This window comes from Ranitomeya variabilis, chromosome 6 (assembly GCF_051348905.1).
Source record: "Ranitomeya variabilis isolate aRanVar5 chromosome 6, aRanVar5.hap1, whole genome shotgun sequence".
Taxonomy (NCBI): Eukaryota; Metazoa; Chordata; class Amphibia; order Anura; family Dendrobatidae; genus Ranitomeya; species Ranitomeya variabilis.
The window spans coordinates 377285194-377303058 of record NC_135237.1 but is presented as its reverse complement, the minus strand read 5'-3'; the positions used below and the strand labels follow the sequence as shown (position 1 = coordinate 377303058).

General features: G+C 40.3%; 1 protein-coding gene across 2 annotated transcripts in view; it reads left to right on the top strand.

The window, feature by feature from the left end:
• Positions 1-399: 399 nt before the first annotated feature.
• Positions 400-17865, top strand: part of GALR1 (galanin receptor 1) — a 581022-nt gene continuing 563556 nt past the window's right edge. For both annotated transcript variants that reach the window (XR_013216992.1, XM_077270066.1), the window contains exon 1: positions 400-1350. Coding sequence is in view for 1 of the 2 variants with exons in the window: in XM_077270066.1 (XP_077126181.1) it covers positions 676-1350 (675 nt within the window). In the remaining variant the exon portion in view is untranslated. The remainder of the gene's footprint in view (positions 1351-17865) is intronic.

Genomic DNA, 17865 nt, shown 5'->3' with positions numbered 1-17865 from the left:
TTGTGCAATTTAACCCTGTAAAATTATTATTTAAATTGGCTGTCTACCCCCTATGATACCAGTTCCTATGGCAAGAATGGAGAATCATCTGAATTTTATGGATCATCCTAATGTGTGGCTGCAGTGTGAAATCAGAGGCTTACAGGTTATTAGCCTCTTGACATATCATTTCCAAGTGCTCACCTTGAGTCTCATGTTTACACCTATATTTTCTGACTCTAGGTTGCTTTCAGCTTCCCTCTTAGCTGTGCACTGGAATTATTTTATTTATATGTGCTATAATCTTTATTTAATTACTGAAGCATTAAAACACCAATGCTAGGTACCTAGTGATTAAGACACTGGTGAATTAGAAATCAACTTCAGCCCTGAATAGTAGACTGGACGAATAAGAAAGCAGCTTCAGCATCGTCAGCTGATAGAACATGAGGGAGGAGGTGAAAACTCCAGGCTGAGAGGAACAGTCACACAAGAGGAAGCACAGAGCGAAGTGCTGTCAGCTCCCTGTCCTGCTGCTTCCCACAACTCCCAGCACTTTCTTACATAGTCCTCACCTGCTGTTCTTCATCACTTGCTGGCTTTTACAGTGAGAGTTCTGTGCAGCAAAGTCCATCCTGACCTGAAGCACCAGTGACTGCTGCTGATCAGTGCATGTCTATCTGACTGGCTGAAGACATGGATCATATTACAGAGCTAGGGAACAAGAGTGAGGGGTTTACCCTGGAAGCAAATGGATCTGATGAACTACCATCTGTAAAGCCACTTTTGGGAATTGGCATAGACAATGTTATTACTCTGGTGGTGTTTGGCATCATATTTGCTCTAGGGGTCTTGGGCAACTCATTGGTCATCACAGTCTTGGCAAGAAACAAGCCTGGCAAACCTCGTAGCACCACCAACATCTTCATCCTGAACCTGAGCATTGCTGACCTTGCTTACCTTCTGTTCTGCATCCCTTTCCAGTCCACTGTCTATGTCCTGCCAACCTGGGTGCTTGGAGCATTCATCTGCAAGTTCATTCACTACTTCTTCACTGTCTCCATGCTGGTGAGCATCTTCACACTGTCTGCTATGTCAGTTGATCGCTATGTAGCTATAGTGCACTCCAGAAGGTCTTCTTCCATTCGTATTTCAAGAAATGCTCTGCTTGGAGTCATCCTCATCTGGATCCTATCCATTGCCATGGCTTGCCCTGTTGCCTACAATCAACGCCTGATCCACAGGAGCAACAACCAGACCTTCTGTTGGGAGTTCTGGCCAAATCTGAAGCACAAAAGGATTTATGTGGTTTGCACCTTTGTGTTTGGGTACCTGCTCCCTCTGCTTCTCATTTCTTTCTGCTATGCCAAGGTAATTCCATAAAATAGTAGTATGTGTGCATATTATGTCTCCTGAACGTGTCCAACAAAGTCTTGTTTGCAGGAGCTGGATGCAGGTTCATACACTACAATGCTAATGAGATGGCAGGTGTCCAAGCCATCTACACTAATCCACCTTCTACTACCAATGAATCTATACACATGTGTCTATGGAGCTGGTTCTTTCATGTTAGTGCATACATTATAGACCCTTAATAGCAATTACTTTTCCTTAGTACTAGCTGCTGTAATTCCTTATTAAATTAGCATTAGAGCCCAATCCTATCAGACACTGAGAGCCTGCACACTCTCTTTAGCAGAACTGTCATTATACCTGTTGCTTCTGTATGGGGCTGAGACTATTAATGTGCACAGTTAAGAGCATGAATTAATTCAATGGCAATGGAATGAATACTCTTGACGTGTCCGCAGAGACTTATTTCTATATTTACCAAAGCTTATTGACAAACAGGACACACTATAATTATTGCTTTATATCTCTCCTTAATCCTTGTAAAGTTAGAGAAACTGTAGATTTGTGACCTTGCCTGGTGGCAAATATGAACACGTGAAAAAACACTTTTATAAGTAAAATACAAAATAAACTGAACTTTGACAATATAAGGGGTGTATAACCTCGAAATACATTAAACCTTCTATAACTGTATTAATGGGCATCATGATTGCTTTGGGTGTTTACCTACATATCTTTTTTTAAAACCATAAAGAAAAATTAATGTAATGTCACCACTCACCATGTCATATATATAATTCTACACCTTGTACTCAGCTCTGATATATCTGTGCATCAAAGTGTCCCCAATTTGGTTTTGGCCAGCAAGGATGTAACCAACAACTAATCTGTAGTAGTAACATACATCCCTTGAAATCTATTTATTATTATTTATTATTATTATTATTATTATGCTTTGCTTATATACTACCATCTTATTCAGCAGCGCATTACGTGTATTACCATTGATGTCCCCATTGGGGCTCACAATCTACATTCACTATCAGTATGTCTTTGGAGTGTAGGAGGAAACCCATGCAAACACGGGGAGAACATACAAACTCTTTGCAGATGTTGTCCTTGGTGGGACTTGACCCCAGCACTGCAAAGCAACAATGCTAACCACTGAGCCACCATGCTGCTTATGTAAATAGTCACTGATCTAAGATTATCATTTACTCAGACTAGTAGTTAACAGACACTACATAAAATCTTAATATGTCTAGTAATAGAGAAAAACTCTTAGCTATACCAGGTAGATGTGAATTATGGAGATGGTTGTTTTAAGGAACTCCTGGAGATGTCCTGTTAGAGAATTCTCTGAGGAGGAAGAGATCCATTAAAGGAATTGTCTAGAATTAGAAAATAAGTGTTTTCTTCTTTTTGGGAACCAGCAGCACGTTTGTCAGTTGACTGTTTCTTGTCCTGCATCTCAACCTATCTGTAGCTGAACTGCAATACCAGTGACCGCAAGTAAACTGATGTGGCGCTGTTACTGGAAGAAAAGTCTTTTTTTTTTTTCTAATCCCAGGCAACCCATTCAGCGACCCTTATCTATTAGCCAGAGTGGAAAGCAGCTACATGAATGCTGTTTCACTCTGTTGGACCCAGCATGTCAGTGCATTACATGGGCAGCCCATTGATTTCAATAAGAACAGTACAATGCTTCATTTTCCTCATGCTGAATGTAGTATTTACTTCTGTAATGTTCCTCCACTATTCACTGTTTCACTGGGGAATGAGGGTCTCAGCTTAAGAAAAAAAAAACCTTTTAAAAATATATATTTATTTATTTGTTTACAATAGTCCACAGAACATGCATGAAGCATCTCTGATCATCTCAAAGTCTCAACAGAAATGTTCTTAAGCTTAGAATGTATTCCTAGAAGTTACCAGGTGTCAGAGTGACATATTACAAGAATAGTAGATCGTTCGCCGAAACTCAACTGCAGACTTCAAGATACTGCCAAACTGGAGCACAGAATGACCAAGAAACACTGATAAATCCAGCGTGGTTACACATTGTTAGCAAAGGGTAAAAAGTGCAGCAGGCTGAGTGTAAAGAGTTAATGTCACTGTGACTAATAAGGTAGGTGTAAAGCACAGAGTGATGGCGGATAAGCTATAGTCTCTATATTCTTGTATATGTCCTGAGACTCCTTGGTGTGAGGGTTCAGCACTTTAATATTGGTGTGTTCTACTTATTCCTAAATGCTACTTTTTACTACTGCCTGGGTGTTTTGCATCGCTATGATCACATATTCTTTTAGTTGTTGCCTTTTGCCTCGCAACTGAAACAGGACATGAAGATTTCTCAACAGAGGTAGACGACTGCTGTGAAGCCCATGTTTAGAAAAAGGTCCAGAACACAAGTCCTGTTCCCCCCTCATAGACCTGTGGAATATTCCTGCAGCCACCATTAGGGGTAGCTTGGTGCATAGAAATCATTACAGCTTCCATTGAGTTTAATGACAACTTCATAAAAATTCACATGCACTGAGCTCCTCCTAGTGCTGGTTGCAGGCATCCAGTTTTATCATGTGCTCTGGGAAGGAACGCAAGAACAAGGACTGCATGGAATAGATCTATCAGTATATTGTAAAATATGGTGTTCAGAGTGAGCATCGTATTGAAAAAACTAATCTCCTTTATCCAGTGTACAAGTTGAGTAATATGGAAAAGGTGGTTGACCCAAGCACAATTTGTACTGCATAGGGTCTGACCTGTTGTTTTAGTCCTAAACTATCTTCATTAAAACTACATGAACGCGCCCCGTTGATAAATGTATTGCATGCTGCACAGGATGAGATGCTAGTATCAAAAGAGCTCCCTCTGTAAAGATGAGGATTATATTCATAAAATGTAGTAAATTCTTTGGAGATCTCAGGTTTTGTGGTGGGCACTATAATTTGGTTTGCACTACCATATCTATCTATTCTGTGTGACACAACACCAAAGTCTTCAGTGATGGGTGTAGGGCTTTCCGGACACATACTCATAAGTCCAATAAGATAAAAAAAATAGAAAAACAACCAGGACTTCAATTTAAATGATCAAAAGGTGGAGGACTCTTTATTACAGTAGTCCATGTGGTTCTAGTGTGGATCCAAAATGTTGCCACATGGGCTAATAGAGTCCTCCTCCTTTTGATCATTTTAATTGGATTCCTGCTTGTTTTTCTATATTTTTACCTCTATATGTGTGTGTGTTCATAGAATTTTATCTCTCATGTAGAAACGTCCCGTCTCCAGCGTCTTCCCTGTAGCACCTTGAAAGACTGTTGGCGTAACATTGCTGTTGCTTATTCCTCCCTGAAGTGGGACCTGAACTGTTGGTATGTTATTGTTCTGGGAAGCCAAGTGTCAGCATGCCACTAATTGGAGCTAGCATGCTATTGATCCATGCCTCCTCTGACCACCTATAAGTCCTGCGCATTCAACCTACAATTTTCTTCTATTAGGCTTCAACAATGACTTGTAGCAGGCAGGAATGCAAACAAATAATACTCTTTTCAGCAGTATCTTTAAATTGATGTTTTTTCAGTGTAGACATTAAATTGAAAAGAGAAGATACAAGAGTAGGTTAATTCCAGTTGTTGTTCACATATATTGTCTTCATGAACAACCGTCTGCCACTTCTTTGCTTATACTTCATAGAATAACTATATTACAATTTCCATTGTTTGGTTGATTGAAGCTTTGTTCCTTATGTGATGGAAGAAACAATAGGCCATAAAAATAAACGGTGCAGTACTTTACCCTCTAGGAAAAAGTAATTAGACGATGTATTTACTTGCATGATCTAAACGTGTCCTACTGGTTCATGAATAAACAGAGCTTTTATTCTGGATGCCTTTGAGATAACTTCACAATTTGCTGATCATTGAGGTAAGGCACTTTCACTCTGATATTTTCTATATTTTTAAACAGATCTTTATTGATACGCTTTATTTAGTTTACTCCTTTTTACAATTTGCATTTTATTACACTTATACTGTACTGTAAATTCTGATTTCTAAGGGTTCTGGTTTGCGTATTTAGTGATGTCCTAGGACATTAAATGAGAATAATCTGCAGAATATTGAAATTACACTAAAAAGAAGGGAAGGGTGAAACGTCAAACCATAAAATAGTATCAATTGTTATGGTATTGGTTGTATCACGACCACACCTAGTCCAAACTGTACAGTCTACATCTCTTATTAAAAGGATTTCTTGCAATTTACATAATGAAAGAGAATGCTATAAAATAATAGAAAAGCATTACTCTCCCCTTATAAGTGATGACATAACACACATTAATCATCTGACCACTGCCACCAATCAATGGCCTGAGCTGATTGACAGCAGTATACAGATGATTGATGTATGAGACCTCACCACTTTTGGTACCAACATGTATCAACTGTGCAACATTACTAACACACGAGGATTCAGGATGTTTCTCTATTTGCTACTGGGCAAATCCCAGAAAATCCTTTTATGTCCATGAGATCTTTTTTTTGGTGATGTTGGATCAAATATGTTTTTTTTGTTAGGTATTTTGCAATGGTTATGCTGCAATATTTGTGTTTTTTTTTTTTTCTAAATTACATAAATATTTTTCTGCAATACGTAAAATAAAGAAAAATGCTTAGCTTATTACCAAGATCGATTCCTAAGGAAGAATGAATGTTTCCATTCATAGACAGCAGGCATAGGTTTTGAAACTGGTAAGGTAAACTAGAAAATTACAGAACCTTTCGGAAAAAAACCCTTTCTTTTTCATGTATTAAGCCTTATACATTCTGGAATTCTGAAAATCACAAAATTAATAGACATGTTAATTTAGACAGTATAAATTATGAGCGACACTCAGAATTCCACGCATTTACACACCTTGGCTGCTATCACTGAGATTATTAATGGTTGTCTGAAGAATGTTCAGCAGCACTGAATGCACTTGCATATGCAAATCATCAAGAACTGCTGCTGGCAGTTTCCTTTGCAATTGCTGAGCAATGACATCCCAGATGTGATCAATGGGAAGCATGTCTGGAGATGTTGCAGGCCACAAAGATTAACATACATTATGATTTGCCACACAATCCTGGGAGCAGGACTGATAGGACCTTTCCTCATGAAGGCCCCTTGACCTCATGCCACCTCTCTTAAATTCTATCAAAATAAAGAGCAAAATATCAATGGAGCCTGGATTGGAAGTTTCAGTGACAAGTTCTACTTTTCTCTCGGATGCAATGTTGGCTGGAGATTGGTCTGGAGGCTTCATGGGCAACTTCATGAAGAGACCTTCATGAAGAACATCACCTCCTACTTCTAGGATTGTGGTGGGAAGTCGTAATGTACAATGGCCAGACCCCTATTGTGTTTATTCCAGGTATGATAACAGCTTGCCATTACATTTATTTGGTCATCGACCCAATGGAACAGCCATTTCTCCAAAATATCCCAGCAGCCATTTTTCATCACAATGCCAGACCACAAGTTGCTGGCATTACTGTAAGCAGCTTGCATGGCTTAAACATTGTACCATGGCCTGCAGTGTCTCTAGACTTATCTCCCATCGAGTACATTTGGGAAGTCATGAATCAGCAATTGCAAAGAGAAATGCAAGTAGCTGATGTGAATTCACCTCAGCAAAACATTCCTTAGAGAATCATTAATAAACACATTAATAAAATGAGAAGGCAAGAAAGGCCGGGGTCAAACAAGTGTATGGCATCCGATGCTAGAACATCAGATGCGATATGCTAATGACCCTTGGCTCCTGCTCTGCTGCGAGCGGGAGCCGAGTGTCATGTGTCTGTGCTCCGAGCCTCTTGTACAGAGAGAATCGGAGCTCAGAGGCAGAGAAAGTAATTTCTCCATCTCCTTCACTGCCAGCATATATCGCACCGCCCTCGGATGATATCCGAGTGATGTGCATTGTGTCACTCGATTCCATAGACTTAAATGGGTATGAGTGAGCTGAAACTCGGGGTCTCGGAGCCAATTGTAGCATGCTGCGATTGTTCTATCATGCCGATTCGGCATGGGACAATAATCGCAGATGTGATCAGCCCCATAAAATAACACTGGTCTGAGTGCTATGCAATGTTTTCTCGCATAACACTCATCTGTATTCTACACTAGAGTGACGCCGGCCTAATTGCATTTATTTCTGCACATTGTGCTCACACTCTGTATGGAATAAATAAAGATATTTGAACATTTTGTTTCCATTTTTTTCATCATTTGATATCATAAACATGACTATAGAATTGGAAGAATGTGGTACTCGCCACTTGGCGTTAAAAGTCTACTTTATTGCAATTCCACTAATAAGGAAATATCGAGACAAAATTGGCTAACAGTTGTTTCATGTTAAAAACATATGACTTGAATTTTGTCTCAACATTCCCTGATATTGAAGTTGCAATAAAGTAGCTTTTTAATGCCAAGTGGTGAGTGCCCCATTCTTCTAAGTCTAATTACTAGTGAACTTTTTTCTATGGCTATCATCATCTATGCAATGTTACTGCAATCTTGTCTATGATGTCGTACATACAGTTGGGCAAAATGTGAATGATGAGCAGTGTTAGATCCTTGTTGTTCACAAATATTGGATAAACAACTTTTTATAATTCCATGATTTTTAATTTTAGGTGATGCTATTTTAATATTGAGGAGAGAATTTTTTTAAAGTGATTTGCAGCATAATTCCAAACATTGAAAGTTGTCACCTATCTATAGGATAGTTACTGACTTTCTGATCTGTGGAAGCCAGGGGCCGGCTAGCCAAGTGACAAAAGGGCAGATGCTCCACAGCCATTCAATATTACCGCCTGGGTCCTGGGTGCTTTAGCAACATTTACTTATAAAATCACCAATGACTGTGTCATAATCTCTATCAGGCACAAAGCATTTTACAAATTTAAATGCGGCTACAGATATTTTAAAGCAAGGTACAGGAGCATGGGGCAGCATGCAGTGTTCATCTGAACACTATTCTTTCTACCCTCTGGAGAAGAATACGGGACGCAGAGATGTTGCTGTATGGGGACTGTATATAGAGATGAATGAAAGGAGCAATATACTGTGGGATAGAAAATGTATATACCGGGGCCCTAGAGCTTCTCTGTACTGCAGGATGGGGGCTGTGTATATATAAGGGGCTGAATATTGGGATATTATTAAAGATGGGGGCAGTATATGCAAAGGAGCAGTATACCGCGTGCAGGATGGGAGCTGTACATATAGAAGCCGAGATTAAGGATATACTGCAGGATTAAGGCTGTTTTTACAGGGGCCGAGAGGTGGGATATAGTACAGGATGTGCATTTTATATGCAAGAGGCAAAGAGCACTGTACTCCAATGCATATAAAGGGGCTAAGTACAATGATATACTGCTTATTTGTCCTTTATGGTACACTGTTGGTTGTGGAACCACTGTGTCATGGACAGAGAAGAGCCTGGGGGACCATAACTAAGCAACCACCTGGTTCTTCGCTGGACCAACTGATGGTGTGGTTAGACTTGAGCTGCAGGTGGATGCCAGGTACCACTCCAGGACACAGACCCCTGAGCTGCAGAAACTGACCCCAAAGGGGCAGAGATGAACTGAGTCAGAATTGGCCATGAACTGGTTCACAAAATGGATGAATGCGGAACGGCTAGTTGACAGGACAGACATTGGAACCAATACAGGCAGGGCAGGTTCAGGAACACAGGATGGACTCGGGTACAAGATCTCAGGTGCTAGTTCAGACTGGACAGGAGAAGAACGAGGTACAGATGGGGATGAGAGATTAGGTAAAGCCATGACAGGTTCAAGGTCAGCTTCGGATAAGACAGACCTGATCCGGTTTAGGTAGGATAGATACAACTAACAACTCTCCAGCACCTCACTACAAGGGAGGATTCCTTAAGTACTTGATATCTCCCAGCTATTTTGTGGGGACATTTACTGAAGTGCTCACACTTCCGGGAGACCTACGTGCCATTCACAGGTCCTGGAAGGAAGAAGCTGATGCAAGGATTGGAACAGTATGGGAGTGAACATGTCGGTATCCCTGCTCGGAGAAGAAGCGGTCATCGCGCAGAGATGCCGGCACTGACATTACAATTTATACAGAGGGAGCAGAAAAGAGTGAGGTGGTACACGATGGCGCTGAGAGGCAATGTACTGCTGAATTCATTGGTATATGGAAAGGGCTCAGAAAAATGATGCACTGCGGGATAGTATTGTATGTAGAGGCATCTGAAAGGAGGGATATTCTTCAGAGGAAGGCTGTATTTGGGGGCTTGTGAGGAGTAATGTGCTGTGGGATGAGGTTGCATATAAAAAGGTTGAGAGGTGTTATTTACTGCAGGATTGTATTGTATATAGAGTGGGTAAAGAGTCACATTATACTACGGAGTGGAAGTGTGTATAAAAACAGGTGCCTCTTACAAAATTAGAATATCATCAAAAATTTAATTAATTTCAGTTCTTCAATACAAAAAGTGAGACTCATATAGAGTCAGACTCATTACAAATAGAGTGATCTATTTTAAGTGTTTATTTCTGTTAATGTTGATTAATGTTGATTATGCCAATGAAAACCCAAAAGTCATTATCTCAGTAAATTTAGAATACTTTATAACACCATCTTGAAAAATGATTTTAAAATCTGAAATGTTGGCCAACTGAAGTGTATATTCAGTAAATGCACTCAATACGTGGTTGGAGCTCCTTTGGCATCAATTCCTGCATCAATGCGGCATGGCATGGAGGTGATCAGCCTGTGGCACTGCTGAGGTGCTATGGAAGCCCAGTTTGCTTTGATAGCAGCCTTCAGCTCATCTGCATTGTTGGGTCTGGTGTATCTCATCCTCCTCTTGACAATACACCATAGATTCTCTATGGGGTTAAGGTCAGGCGAGTTTGCTGGCCAATCAAGCACAATGATACTGTGGTTTTTAAACCAGTTATAGTATACTTTTGGCAGTGTGTTCCAGTGCCAGATCCTGCTGGTGAATGAAATTTCCATCTCCAAAAAGCTTGTCAGCAGAGGGAAGCATGAAGTGCTGTAAAATTTCCTGGTAGACGGCTGCGCTGACTTTGATCTTGATAAAACACAGTGGACCTACACCAGCAGATAGACATGGCTCCCCAAACCATCACTGATTGTGGAAACTTCACACTAGACCTCAAGCAGATTGGATTGTGTGCCTCACAACTCTTCCTCCAGATTCTGGGATCTTGATTTCCAAGGTCTAGTGTGAAGTTTTCACAATCAGTGATGGTTTAGGGAGCCATGCCATCTGCCGGTAAAGGTCCACTGTGTTTTATCAAGAATGAGATTTTGAAATGCACCACTGAAATGCAGTAATGGCTATATATGCATTCATACTTGATTTTGATGGGGATCCTAGCAGCAGACACCAACCGATTAGACCATTATTACCTTTCTCTCAATAATCATTGTTGGGAATAACCCTTTAATCACTCTATAGTAAAAAGTTTTGAATCTCTAAAATATTCTGTACTCTCATTTTCAAGTTTTCTGCTTGTTATCAGTAAGTGGCAATACTAAGGATTTACAGTGAAAATGTATCATTAGCCTGACTTCTCACTCAGTACGTTGGCTTATTACACTATATCAAAGTAGGTAAGAGCTATTAGCCTGGAGTTCTAGACTAAGAAAAATATTTGTACTGTTTCTGTTGCTAGATTTGGTTTACAGAGTATTGTCTTGGCTATGTTTTAGTTGAAGAAAATACATCAGATAGTGATGTGTGAGGGTTGATGCGAAAAACAATAATTGATCAAGACTACATTCTAAAATGTGCACATCACAAATAACTAATAAAGAGATAGAAATGATCAAAATAACCAGCAGCACATGTGTAAAGTAATGTAAACTAATAGATTAAAATACTTTGGAAGTATTGTGTGCAAAACTACAATTTATATTCTGCCTGGACTCACAGAGTGAGTCTATGAATCGATCTTCATGCCAAAACATAGTGATTGACAGCTTTACCTGTGTACCCGCTCTTGTAAGGAAAGCTGTCATACATACAAATAACTTTCAAGATGAAACCAATGTCATTTAGTTTTAAAATAGAGAGATATTTTAAGGTAGTTACAGAGTCACAGAGATCCTTAGTATTGTTGATCATTTGTTCAGTGCAGGTCTGCTGGTTCTCACTCTTTAGTTAATGGTTTGAAAAAAAAAAAAAAAAATATATATATATATATATATATATATATATATATATATATATATAGCATCGTGATTACTCGCTAATCCCGCCCCCTGCACAGTAGCTCCGCCCCCACCCCATCACCACACATGATCCTGCCCCCCACTCCATTACCACACACAATCCCGCCCCCACCACATTACCATACACAATCCTGCCCCCACCACATTACCACACACAATCCCGCACCCCACATCACCACACATAATCCCGCCCCCCACCACATTACCACACACAATCCCGCCCCCACCACATTACCACACACAATCCCATCCCCACCACATTACCACACATAATCCTGCCCGCCCACCACATTACCACAGATAATCCTGCCCCCACCACATTACCACACATAATCCCGCCCCCCCATTACCACACATAATCCCGCCCCACCACATCACCACACATAATATCGCCCCATCACATCACCACACATAATCCCGCCCCCACCACATCACCACACATAATCCCGCCCCCCACCACATTACCACACATAATCCCGCCCCCCACCACATTAGCACATATAATCCCTCCCCCACCACATCACCACACATACCGCCCCCATCACATCACCACACATAATCCCGCCCCCCACCACATCACCACACATAATCCCGCTCCCCCACTACATTAACACACATAATCCCGCCCCCCACCACATTACCACACATAATCCCGCCCCCCACATTACCACACGAGGCTCCATCCTCACACATTACCACACGAGGCTCCGTCCCCACAGATTACCACACGAGGCTCTGTCCCCACACATTACCATATGAGGCTCCTTCCTCACACATTAACACACGAGGCTCCGTCCCTCCACATTACTATATGAGGATTCATCCCCACACATTACCACACGAGCCTCCATCCTCACACATTACCACACGAGGCTCCGTCCCCACAGATTACCACACGAGGCTCTGTCCCCACACATTACCATATGAGGCTCCTTCCTCACACATTAACACACGAGGCTCCGTCCCTCCACATTACTATATGAGGATTCATCCCCACACATTACCACACGAGGCTCCGTCCTCACACATTACCATATGAGGCTCTGTCCCCACACATTACCACATGATGCACCGTTCCCCCACATTACCACACGAGGCTCTGTCCCCACACATTACCACACGAGGCTCCGGCCCCCCACATTACCACATGCAGCACTTCCTTTCTATGTAATTCAACCACTTCAGCCAAGGTAAACGTACATTTAATTGCATCCGCATTCTCCAAAACAAAATGAGCCAAGAAGAGTCGCCAGGTCCATCTCACAGGCTGCAGAAAAATCCAGACAACGATGCAGTAGCTGATCGACAACAACAATATCGACTAAATCATAGGATTGTTGTCATTATTTACTCTAGTTTAATCATCAGCAGCGTTAATTAGATAGCAATGAGCGTGCCGAGCGTTAGCTGGCTGGAAACAGCTAGCTATTTAATATTGTGTATTTGACCAAAATACTGTATATAGAATGCACCTAACAAAATCATCAAAGTAGTTATAAAACAAATACATTTTTAATAAATGCCAGAAAAATATAATAAAATAGTAACTCTAATAAATACAACTAATGATGAAGGAACAGTTTTCATAGTATTTTTTATTCATAACAATATAGATTGCAGTAAAGTGTATCTGACAGTATGAAAAATGACCAAGACTAAAGGCTGAAACAAAAGAATATAGTAGTGACAAAGTGTATCCCTACCAAAGCTCAACATCCGAGTAGATAAGAGAAGGAAAAATGCATTTAGTGCATGGTGTGATACAAACCAACTACTTAATCTTCAATGCATGGCTTTGTTAATACAATTTTCTGAGAAATTGAAAAGTATTGCATTTTTCAAGCCAAAACTGCTTCAGGAAAAGTTCCATCTTTGAGGAGTTTTTTCTTTCTTGAAGATTTACCTGCTGTGGTTTTGAAAGAGTTTTGGAAGATTTTTTTCTGAAGTGTATTTTTGCTGCCTTTTGGCTGGACAGTGTCTAGTTTGGAGCTGATTCTGCTCCAAAGAAGTGACATGCACTTGCCTTTTTTTTCCACCAGGCATTTTTCAGAACCTGAAGTGGATAAATCTGCCAAAAAACACTTAAAGGAGTTGTAAGCTACTAAGACAATCCATTCTCAGTCCCTATGTTTTCCCCTTGCGAGATAATAACCTCTATACTCGCCTTTGGTGACAGTGCCGCTCCGCTGTGCATGTCAGCATGGGCTTTCCTGCCATTATGTCATGTAAACCCTGTGACCAAGCAACTCTGGTTTCACTCTCCCCAACTCCGGACAAATTACATCTGCCTGGACCTCATATTACCACCACATAGTAACTGAATAGTACCATGTGCAGGAAAAAAATACAGTTTCACCATGCCCAGATCACCTATTACCAATACATAGAAAAATTACAATACTGATTACAAAAAACCCCAATACTTATATTACCATAAGTAATATTATATACAGGAGCTCTGTATATAGTGTATAGTGTACAGCTAATACAGTGATCATCAGTAACATTATACACAGAAGCTCTGTATATAATATACAGTATATAGTGTAAGTGTACAGGTAGTACACTGACACACAGGTGACATCGCTAGATCAAGTCCTTCATCTTTGCTTTTCTCTTTCATCCAGCACAGACCGCCATCACTTCTTCCAACCAGAAATCGTCTCTGCAGAAAATAGCACACAATCTAGAGCACCAGTTCAAGAGCACATTCCACACTTTTTCCCCAACTTCTACACTAAACAGTTGAAAATAGATGTGCACCCGCCAAAGATATATAAATAGTTATGCCACCCACCAACCCAAATATAAATTGTAATCCACCATTGTGCCCCCACTAGCTATAAATAGCTACTTTTCCTACCAAATAAATATATAAATTAGTACCTGTACTCTTTCCCCCAATTCATTACCCAATTCATTACCAGTCACACTCCGGCATCCTCAATGCCCACCATTCAGTATCTTCCACTCCCCGATTCATTATATTTACATTGCATCACTCTCTGCCCCTATTTATTATGTCATGTCCTCTCATCCACCCGCTTCCTTAATTCATCATTTGGTCTCCTCCACACTCAATTCATTATAATTTGCTGTCCCCATCCCCCAGTCTCAATTCATCATTTGCTTCGTCCCCTTAACTCATCATTATTTACGGTCCCCCACCTCCATACATCATTCACTATCCCCCGTTCCACACCCTCAATTCATCATCACTTGCTCACCCCCCTCTTCCGAGTCCATTTAATTCATTTTATTAAAAAAAAGTTTATTACTTTTCCTATGATCCCCTGGAGGCACAGCTCCGCTTCTGGTTTCCTGGCGAGTGGCACACACATATGCCAGCGCATACACGATGACATCACCGCATACGCTCCATCACCAGTGCAAAACAGAAGAGGCAGAGGAACTCCCATGAAGCTGCATGGCTGTTCCGTGGAGCTTCAGAAAGGCTTCCTGCATTGGCACACATGAGCAGAAGCAAAAGAGGGGGGGCAGTCTTTACTTCTGCTTACTAGGCCCCATACAACAGTAAGGGCAGTAATGACCTAATGGTGTCCCTGAATGCTGGAATCACACTTTTGCTACCAAAATAGATTGTATGTGAATTGCATACCCTAAAGTCACAGAAGTAAGCAGGGTAAAAGCAGGATTATCTCACCAGGTTGTGGTAGGGGTCTAAGGGGTAATGTTTCTCCTTATGGAGAGTGACATACCAGCTGGCTTGTCAAAGTAAGGAGGCTTATTCGCCATGCAATGCTCCTCTGGGAAATTAAATATGCAAATTGCCTCCTCTGAGAAAATGAGGACTTAACTCTATAGCGCCACCTGTTGGAAGTAGCGATCTTACAAGTCACAATCAACCCTTTAATGAGTCGTGCAATATGACTTAAGATTAAAGCCAAATCAGTATCTCAATTCGCAGACACAGTGTTTCGGGCTGTTGGCCCTCGTCAGTGCGAAGCATGAGAACTGATTTGGCTAGGTGAGAGGCTATAGACAGGTTGTGGTAAAAAGACATCATTATGAAGCTTTGGTTGTACTCAAAGTATTGTGAAAACTGTACTTCATTTGTGTTCTCATAGCTCCTACTACTGTGCAGAAGATGTCACTGATGGAGATCAGGGAGAATAGTTGCTATTCTCCTTTTCTGGGCAGCAGATGGACTACTATACTATGCCCAAATTGTCTTATTACTTCTCTGCTGAGAAAAAACAGTAATGGTACTATTAGTTAGCAAGTGTACACAAAGTGCATGGTCTGGCCATGCAGACCCTTTGAGTAAAAGTAGTGGCTGCCAAAGCTCAAGGAAAAAGGCAGTCACATTTCGATTATTAAACAGAGCCAGTTGTAGGGTACAGTGCCTCTAAATAATAGTTTATACAGGAACCATGTTGCACCACTATGTAAAGGCGACAACATATTGACCGTATAGCGGTAGGTACCAGTCTTAAACTGGCATTCTGCAGACCATATAAGTGAATACAGTACAAATGTCATCTGTGAGTCACTGGGTATAAATTTGTTCCCTTTCCTCTTTATTCTCCATCTGGCCCAAGCCTGCATGACTTGTTCCTGCAAAGTTTGCTGTCTAAAAGCCAACCTATTTGCTACCCTCTACCATTCTTCACCCTCTACAGAAGCATCCTTTCCTGCTAACCTGTACCATCCTGCTATTTTTCCTCCAATATTGTGACTTCTGCTTGTCCAGGTGCCCTCATAACTAACGAAGTTACTCTAAAAAAAAAAGTCAAACAAGTGTTGCAGATGGTTAAAAGTCTTTCACAACAAATTTGTCACCCATACAGTGCCAATATCCCACACAGTAATAGTGCCAACCCTTTGTGCCCAGTATAGTAATTGTTCCACATTGTCCCCTCACAGTAATAGATCTCTGCAATGGTAACACCTGTACAAGCATTGTCTGAAAAACCCAGAAAAATTGGTCAAAAGAAAATGTATGATTTTACATTTTCTTTAGCCGTACGCGGCAAACATCTCATTTCCCACCTGTATGGGAAAGAAACTCCAGAGCAGTTCAATCCCTACGTTTAATTAGATGCAATTAAAATCCTTCTAAATTTAAAAATGTTCAAATTGATTGCGAATCTGAATACCGGCACTGACGACAGTTATCTAAACGTAATTCTGCAATCTCTATAATATTTCATTTGTATTGTATATATCTACATATCAACAGCTGCATAGTATCAAACCAAACTGGAAAATATGTAGCGGCTGCTAAAATGTAATAAGGTTCCTCTACAGTCATCGTAGATAGATTGGATATGTATTGATATGAAGGATAAGATTTCAAGGAATATCAAACACACAAAATGTGCATAAGCCTAAAGACTAAATTTGTGATTTTGATGTATTTGAACATATACTCCTATCAGCCTTGAGATTAGTGCTTTAGCAGTAAACTACATCAGAGTCCATATTATCAATTGTATATCTTATAGACAACAGTTTTTATTGCTAAAGTATCAAGAAAATGCAAATATTATAATTTAAAAACATGAAAATTTTATTTTTTTGTTTTCTGGTTTTCGAAAATATGTTATTTAGGTATATGAAGTTGGTGATATTCCATAAAGGGTTTTTTTTTTTAGAATTTTTATGCCATCATTATTAGTTGTTAGTTATAATCCTTTATACAGTTTTGTATCCAGCTTTATATATCTTAAAGGGGATGTCCAGTCTAAAGTCACTCTGTGACTACAGACTTGTGAATCCTTACAGTACACGCTTCTCAAGTATCAGCACCAGGAACAGCAGTCACATGACCTCAAGTATGTGATACAGTAAGTATACTCATGGCCACAGTCCAACTAGACTTGTTTCCGGCCTCGTACAATACACTTACTTTGAGAAACAGTCACTCAACTGGCCTGACACTGGAGATTCACAATTCTGTAGTCCCATAGCGTTACTGCGGACTTGTTTCTATAGACTGGACAATGCCTTAAATGTTTATTACTTGTAGTAACATAAAAAATGTCTGTGTGCCAATAGTTGTGGAGGAACTACACATAGCAGCATTGTGGGTTCGTGCAGGAAATTCATCCAAGAAATAAAATCACTGTGGACAATATTAAGGAATGGCAACATTTTGGGTAAAGAAAACATAAAAAGGTGGCACTTTACTTAAACATTGCTAACTTTTACCCTTTACCCAAAAATGTGATTAGGCCATGTTCTAATAGATTAGACATTGAGTTGATTAGAAGAAGAT